At 34.5% G+C, this 9,072-nt stretch overlaps 1 protein-coding gene across 1 annotated transcript; it reads right to left on the bottom strand.

The window, feature by feature from the left end:
• Positions 1 to 2,441: 2,441 nt before the first annotated feature.
• On the bottom strand, positions 2,442 to 3,410 carry LOC145164848 (uncharacterized). Its single transcript, XM_079083509.1, has one exon. The coding sequence runs from the start codon at positions 3,408 to 3,410 to the stop codon at positions 2,442 to 2,444; it is 969 nt and encodes a 322-aa protein (XP_078939635.1).
• Between the last annotated feature and the right edge of the window lie 5,662 nt (positions 3,411 to 9,072).

Genomic DNA, 9,072 nt, shown 5'->3' with positions numbered 1-9,072 from the left:
TATAGGCGCAAACTTGTTCTTGAGACTTTGGGTCTCCTTTCTTGTTCTTCCACTTGCAAATTCCTCCCCATCCTTCCATGCATCCATCCGTTTCTAGAATTAAATAGGCTTCTTTTGGTGGGATTTGAAGGTCTGGTAACTCTTGAACCTGCCTCTTTATCTTCTTTATCAGTTCGTAATCTGAAGGTTTGAGCCTTTTGTCTCCATGCAGGCTTGTTTTTTCATATAGGGGTCCAAGTAAGATACCAAGCTTTGGGATATATCCTCTTGCGTAATTAAGAATTCCTAAGAATGATCGTAGGCCTGCTTTTGTCTTCATATTTTCTTCATTGAAATCATCAATTTTCTTAATTATGTGTGGTTGGAGTTTAAGCTTCTGCCTTCCAACGACTGCTCCGAGGAAATCTATTTCTGTTACTGCAATCTTCATTTTTGTTGGAGAGAGGACGAGGCCAAATTCTTTGCACTTTTGAACCAATATCCTTAAATGGTGTTTATGTTGCTCTTCGTTTTCTGAGAAGACCAAAATATCGTCAATGTAAACTGCGATAAAATTTTCTGTTCCTCTAAAACATCGATCCATTTTTCGTTGAAAGATTGTTGGGGCATTTTTTAGCCCAAATGGCATAACTAGCCATTCATATAATCCTCCTGGTACCAGAAAAGCAGTCCATGGTATGGATGCTTCTTCCATTGCTACTTGATGGAATCCTGATTTTAAATCAAATTTGGAATAAATCTTGGATCTCCCGATTCTTTGTAGCAACATGTTAATACCTGGCAGGGAGTATTGATCTTTGTACGTATTGTCATTCAATGTTCGATAATTGAAGACCATACGTTCCTTTCCTTTTATCTCTTCACCAGTTTTGGTGTCGATTGTTGTGCCTGAGTTGACTAACATGGCCATGGTCCTGTGTCTACTTGAACTGTGTCTTATAACTCCTAATTGTAGTAGAGCATCAATGTGCCTTTTGAAGGCGTCTTCCATGGCCGGTGTCACGTGCTTGAGAGGCTTGTCTTGTATTGTGATATCAGGGTTAATGATATCAATTTTGCACAACTCTCCATTCTTTCGCCAGTGTTTCAACGGTTCTTCACCAATATAGCCTTGTTGCTTAAGCTCTTGGATGACTGGGTTGAAATCTTTTGAGAGATTTAGACTAATCTCTGGTATAGCAGGTGAAGTTACATATGCTTCCTGTAACATTTGATGAGCTTCATCGTCGTACCAGTCCCATCCTTGAACTTCTTCGACTGCAGCAACCTCTGCCTGGGGGAAAGATCTTATTTTTGTAACCCTTTTGTACAAGGTTATTTCGTCCCCTTCAATTCGAATTCCTCCATTCATGGCTCTTGTGAAATTCGTTCCGATGAGCATTTGTATCCCATCATTAAAGTATTCTTTGAAGGAACTTAAACCATGTACAACTTTCAGTGACAGTTGTGTAGAGAGGTCCTTTGATTAATCCTCCATAATAAATGAAAATAATTTTGTCAAATGTCATGTTGTCATTGAATTTGACACATGTAATTTTCTAAGAGTTTTTGAATTATTTTTTTTCCACTTGTCATTTTCTTATATTTTTCATTTCCACAAATTTAAAAAAAAAATCCACATTTTAGTAAGATTTATATATGTAAGGTTGGTCATTCTATTTAATTTCATAATAAATGCTCTATAATCTTTCAAATCTCTTATATTATATATTAAATTACTTACTTTATTTACTATATCTTTTATATTTATATAAAACTATTACTTTAAAAAATATGTAATTCTTATAACTTTGAATTAAACTTTTGCTTTTAATAAACCCGTGTAAGGCCATCCGTTATACCCACCACATATCACATATGTGGTGGGTGCCACATCAGCATCACATTCCACTACCACTAACATGTGATACCTACCACTAACACACCACTCCACATCATTATTTTTATTTTTTTTAATTCAAAAATACAATAAAATTACATTTTTTTTCATTCAAAAATACAATAAAATTACATTTTTTATAATTAAAAAGCATTCATTTTTTTTAAACTATTTTTTCATTAATTATAAAAATAAAATAGCAACTTCAAACTACATTACTTAGTTAATCTAGAAAAAAAAAACATTACATTAATTAAAAAAACAAACAAACATACATATAAAAATCCTAATCGTCGTTCATGCTACGTTGGTACAAATGTTCCGCGACATCTTCTCAAAGATTGAAACTCGTTTCACTGTTATGAATTTCAACAGCTCGCTCTAAAAAAGCATTCGTTCCGGGTACAAACTCCTCAATTGGAACGACAACGTCGTTCGGATCATACGTGCAAATCGCTCGACCTTCATCTTCAATAATCATATTATGCATTATAATACATGCTAGGACCATTCGTTTAATTCTTTCTTTATCCCAGAGTCGTGTAGCATATTTCACTACATGTCATGTCTGCTTAAGGACTCCAAATGCCCTCTCGATATCCTTTCTCGCCGATTCCTGTTTTTTTGTAAAAATTTTTGCCTTTTCACTTCGAGGTACCGAGTATGCCTTCATCAATGTAGAATAATCCGGGTATATTCCATCACCAAGGTAGTAACCGTATTTGTACGCGTGCCCGTTCACCGTGAACGTCATATCAGGTGCTTTACCGGTCCAAATATCGTTGAAAAGTGGAGACTGGCCAAGAACATTAAGGTCGTTGTTAGACCCCGCTACTCCAAAAAAGACATGTCGTATCCACAAATCTTGAGATGCAACAGCTTCTAGGATGATAGTTGGTTCACCTATATCTCCTCGAGTGAACTGACCACGCCATGCAGTTGGACATTTTTCCCAAGCCACATGCGTACAATCTAGACTGCCAAGTATACCCGGAAATCCATGCCTCTCTTCATGAGCCGAATATAATCTCTCAATATCACGTTGAGTAGGTTTGTGCAAATATTGTTCGTGAAAAACCTCATAAACACATGCAGAAAACCAATCTACACATTCAACTGCGGTCCTCTCGGATACTTTCAAGTATTCGTCAGATGCATCAAATGCTATACCGTATCCCAAATACCTAAGAGCAGCCGCACATTTTTGTATACTACTAAAACCCATTCTTCCTCTAGCGTCGGGTTTTTGTTTGAAAAAATCATAACGAGATTCTAAAGCATTACTAATACGTAAAAATATAGCCTTATTCAGACGGAAACGACGTTCGAACGAGTCGTCATTATAAAGACAATTATCGGCAAAGTAATCACATACCAATAAGTCGTGTGCGGCTTGGCGATCACGATTGACGACCGTCCTTGTACGAGCTGCATTCGAACTTTCTTCGTCGTGAATGTGTTGCACAACGTTGAAGAATGTTTCGACGAATTCTACGTCGTCATCCGAGTCAAAACTTTTTAAAAATTCCATATCTATTGTGGAATCCATGTGTATGTGTTTTGTGGTTTTAGAGAATAGAATGAGGTGTAAGTTTTGGTATAATAGAATGTTTATTTATATTTAGTGAATTGATTTTGAAAAAAAAAAGAAACGGCCAAAATAGCCGTTCAACGGCCAAAAAACCCAACAACCAATCACATTGTTCGTTTGAATCCGTCGTCGGGAGCACGAAGAAGCACGACCACGCCCGACCACGGAACGTCGGGGTGGTGTGCACGAGCCGTTTTCGTGGCCAGCTAGACCACGATTCCATTCGTGGTATGTATACCACAAGGCCTAATATACGGGTCTCCCACCTGGTCAGCAAATAAAATTAAACACAATTCTAATAAAGTTATATAAAATACATGCTAATCGCCTATAACAACAAGAAATGAAACACTTCTATCACTTAGGCGCGTCTAGAGGATATTCCTCCATTTACTCACGTGCACTTGCTTATTAAAAGGTCTAAAATCTATAAATGACATTTATCATTTAAGGTCAAATGTAAACTTTTATATCCGGAAAGGGGATTAAATTAGCATCGATTAAAACATTATTATTTGGTCAAATGTAAATTTTTATATCCGGAAAGGGGATTAAATTAGCATTGATTAAAACATTATTATTTGATATGAGAAATCTTGATTGATATCTATAAATTCATTTCACGAGTCTTCAGAATTCACAACAGAAACCCCTTCTCATAACAACAAGAAAGAGATATGACTCATTCTTTATTCAAATTTGTTGTTTTTGCCATGTTGTTGTTCCCTTCTTGCGGTAATTCTCTCCCTCTTTCTCTTATTTTATTCTGAGGTTTATTATGTCTTTGATTAGTTTCCAAAACTTATAAAGAATGCACAATAATATGTAAGTTTTTTGTGTTATTGACTTATTGCAGTATTAGGAGTTGATCTTGAAAAAGCAAGTAAAAACGCCGTTGGTGCTATTGAAAACCAAATTCAAAGCACCATTTCCACCGCAGATGAAGGACATGCTTGTAAGCAATTTATAGATTGTAATGACTACGTCTGCCCGCCATGGTTGTATGCAATTTGTTGGCATGGAAAGTGCACATGCCATAGATAGATAAATAAACAAAAAGATTATAAGATTCATAATATAGTGTTGGTTGTCAAAATTGATGTTCAAAACATTGAAGTATGATTCCTGATATAGAAAAAATGAATTAGTTGCTTATCCTTAAAATGTTTAGTCAGGACTAGGACATTGTTTTCTGTATAAAATTGTTGGGTAAAAGGCTAAAATTGGCAACAAAAACGTTATTTTCTATATATAAAATCAATCTACTAGTCAACATAATTATTTTTGTGTGATTACAAAACAGAAAATAAATAGATTAACATGGTAAATATTTAAGAGAATTTAGATAAGCTTATCAATATATAAACCTAAATATACCAATTTTTTATTTAAAATTCAAAACATAAACTATATTAATACTTTGAAAACACCAATTAATATTTAATGAACAGATTTTTTTTTTATAATAACATGGTTGATAATTAAGGATATCAATTTATAACTATTTGACCGAGACTTAGAAGTAAAATTACTATAGTAACCTCGTGACAAGCTTTTATTGCATAAACTAGGTTACAACCCGTAGAAACCACGGGTTAGAAAGAAAAATAATATTTATAATTAAAAATGATAATGAAAAATCAAAGATCAATAAAATCTTATTGAATTAATAAGATATAAGTTTTGTTATGATTGTTATATTGATTATTTAAAATCTCTCATATATACGTTCTGTATGCATAAACATTTAATAAAAAGATTTCACCAAGTCCAAGAACAAAAAATCAAAAAGATATGCAATTTCAATGTAGACCTTTAAATGCTAATGGATTTAATAGTGAATATGAGATGAATATTATGGAGCAGTATAGTATTGGACAAAGAAGTATGTTGATGATAGTTTTTAGTTTTTATACATTTCCCCCCTTTTGATATAGTGCAAAAACACCTAAAAGATGATCAAAATTGCAATATAAAGGTTACTATAACAATGTACATAGCAATGAATAAAGAGAGCCAAAACGGATTTTTTTTAAAGTCAGCCAAGTTATATCATATCGCTAACACATAAATTGAGTATAATCCTGCTAAATCAAAACTAAAAGTAATTGAGCAATCAAAACTAAAACTTTAACATTAAACATATTCCTTTTGCCACGATTAATCAAAACTAAAATTAATTGAGCAATCAAATTTAAAAATCATTATGAAAGTTATTATATTGAAGGAAAACATCAAGCATCTCCCTTTTACCTCCTGGTATTATCTAAGAATGTGAAGTTTAATCTCACCAACTTGATCTCCACATTGCTGTCAAGTTCTTACAAACAAATGAAAAATAAAAGCTTAGGAACACAAGTCCTGATTAAATGTCCCTTAAATAAGATGCCCAAACAGAGGTAATTACCTATGGCTCTCTATCATTTTCAAATGGGCAAATTTCTTTACATATGTACGATCAAGATACAACATGATGCCATGGATGCTCAACATCTGGTTGCAAGTCCAGAGAGATAGAAGGGTTTATTTTTTTGAAAAATCAATAACATTGTCAAATGGTGTCGAAATACCAACTGTGATGCCACCATGGTGGCTCTTAGCCGCACTACCCACATGAACACTTTTTGTGAACTTGAAAGCAAGAGAGATGAAGGGGAACACCTGTTAAGAGATTTGACTAACATTTTGACATAATCTTGTTATAATGATGATAGCCAAAGCATAGCCAATCCATAGACGACAATGAAGAAACCAAACCAGATGCTTGCTCTGCTCTTCTTTAGGCGCTAACTTTCTTTAAATCGGTGAAATAAAACCCTAGATTAAAGGAAACAGGGAAGATGTCGGTTTGAATAGAGAGTGTGTGAGAGGCTATGGCAGCAACAACACACAATTTAAATCATCTTTTTGGTGACAATTTCAATTAGGAGTAATCGATAACATGCGGCACTTAGGGTTTGGAGAGATAGAGAGATAATGAAGACTATGTTAAAATGTTAAAATGTGAATGCAAGGGTCCAAGATTTAAGTGATCCGTTACAAAAGAAAAGCTTCTATTGTTGAAGAGGTTAGACGAGAGAAATATGCAGAAAAATCAGGAACATAACAAATAGCAATGCGACTTTATGATTTGAAGGGTAAGATGGTAATTTAAGTTGAAGGTGAAATGGGTGAAAAGAGGCATCAAAGGATTCATTTATTAGATAGGAAGATATTCTATCCGACTTAAAGATTAATCTTGAATATTTTCATATTCAGTATCTTTAAAATCCAAAAAAAAAAAAATTTCCAACGGAATTTAAATATTTTTATCATCATATATCTTTACTTTCTTAATATTTCACTATGTTCACAGACTATAAGGTCGGAGGGTCTTCGTTCGCTTTGATTGTTGTGCTGCAAGTATAAAGTCTTGCTCGTATTTTTTCCACCTAGGACTTTTAATCAATATTTTCCAGCAATCGTGCCACTTGAATGGCTTTCCCACTTCCTCTAGATAAAAATGCAAAGCTTCCTAAAGTATTTCTTCATCTCCTTGGCCGCTTTTCCGTTGGGTTTTTAGGTTATTTTACAACCCGTTCATTTTTCAAATGGCCTTCGCTATTTCTCAAAACTTTGAATTCAAATGATGATTGGTACGGTACTCGTCACCTTTTTCCATATAACGTCCGCAGATTCATGCTAGTCAATTTAGAGATAATAAACGTTAAAAATGAATTTTTGATAGGAGATTATTTAGGATAAATAATATTAACCAAAGTTAGAATATATGTCACAAGGATTTCATACATTTAAAGAACGCTGAAATCCGTCTTATAACGAAGAAGTTATGACCCGTCGAAGTCTTGCGACAGAACCGGCACAACACCGTGTATCGTAAAAAGTGAATTTTTGATAAAATACTTTTTAGCCTTAGCGATCTAAATGAAAATCATAGTAGTCGTTAAACTGAGAGCGTGCATATAGAGAACGTAAAAATTTGACTTCATTTGAGAAAATTATGATTTTTCTATTATTTAGCGTACCAGTATACAACTCAAAAATCGAATTTTAGATCGGTCGATTATTAGCCGACACAACCTAAACGATAATTGATGACCTCGTTAATAGCATCTCAACGATATAAATACAGTAAAAAACGGACGTCGGATGACAAATTTATGAATTTTTAACAGACTTTAACTGTCTAAGCCTGTTAAAATATAACTTAAAAAAAATTCAAAGTAGCCGACGGAGTCTAAACAAAAGTTGTAGATCTTGTCAATACCTACGTGTGGATATAAAAAACGTCAAAAAAGGAGCTCGTATCCGAAAGTTATGAATTTTTTAAAATTGACTATTTTACCTGCATCCTACGCAACGTGTCAGCACCAGGCGAAGCCTTGGTGCCTACGCAAGCTCACGACGTGAGAGCAAAGTCTTACGACGTGAAGAGCCCCTGGACAACATATAAATAGTGCCGAAAATCACTCCATTCCTTACACCTTACAACTCCATTCTCTCCCAAACCCCCAAGGTCCTAAGACCTTTTCTCTATCACTTCCTAGGTGTTAGTAGCGAGTCCCAGAGCATCAGAACGCCCCAAGAAGAAGAGCTTTCAGCTCAGAAGTTCTACCCGCGCAGAGCCCGGATATCTCGCTAAACCCCCCCCTGTAAGTGAGTTATGCTTACCATACATTAAGTATAACTTATGTTTAAGTTCATTATCGTTATTATGAACCTATAAACAAGATTTATCAGTGATTCCAAGTCATTACGTTGATTGATCTACTTACAGGGATGATGTCTAGGTTGTGATTTAGTGAGGTGTTTAAAGTGGGATTTCCAAACAGTATACTTCATATACGAAATGGACTCTACCTCCGATATAATCGTACCTGGTTGTTCATTACTTGATAGATCATGAAAGTAGACTTTGAGTTAATGATGAATCTAGACTAATAATTAGTCGCAATAAATATTAGACTAAGAATTAGTAATAATGATACAAGGTTTCATCAAAGGAAAAGACAATTGTTAGAAGGGAAACGTTGCCCGAATTTCGAATCATCACTTTAACAAGTGAGTGCATAGTTACTTTCATCTTACATATAGATATGAAGTATTTAATATTAATACATGCTATATGTGCTTATTATCTGTGTTCCTGATATCTATTCTAGATGAACGATTTATACATGTTTTACGTGATTTAAACTGTATATGTATTTTTATACCTATAAATATATTGGGTAAAGATGGATAGATGAATGATGAGACATGAAAGATGAAATATATGATGAGAGGTGAAAGATGATGAGAAGCCTTGACTTTAAAGCTGCTCCAGTCATCTAGCAGAGTATAGATGACGACCACAGACTATTCTAAACAGTCCAGTGGAAAGCTAGCAGGCTCGCAACCTGTAGGTGTTTGTGAACGACATGTTCACCAGATGTACTCTAAAAACCCTGGCAGCTATGGACTTAGTGCCTTACAAATGAACATCGACAGCTGTGCCTAATAGATAACATCGGCAACTATGGAACTTGTGCATGTTGGATAAACCCTGGTAGCGATGGACTTTGTGCCTATTCCTTAGGACAATCCTTAGGAATAAATAAAT

The sequence above is a fragment of the Lactuca virosa genome, chromosome 3 (assembly GCF_052849685.1).
Source record: "Lactuca virosa cultivar CGN04683 chromosome 3, Lactuca_virosa_CGN04683_v6, whole genome shotgun sequence".
Taxonomy (NCBI): domain Eukaryota; kingdom Viridiplantae; phylum Streptophyta; class Magnoliopsida; order Asterales; family Asteraceae; genus Lactuca; species Lactuca virosa.
This window is presented reverse-complemented; position numbering and strand designations above follow the sequence as displayed.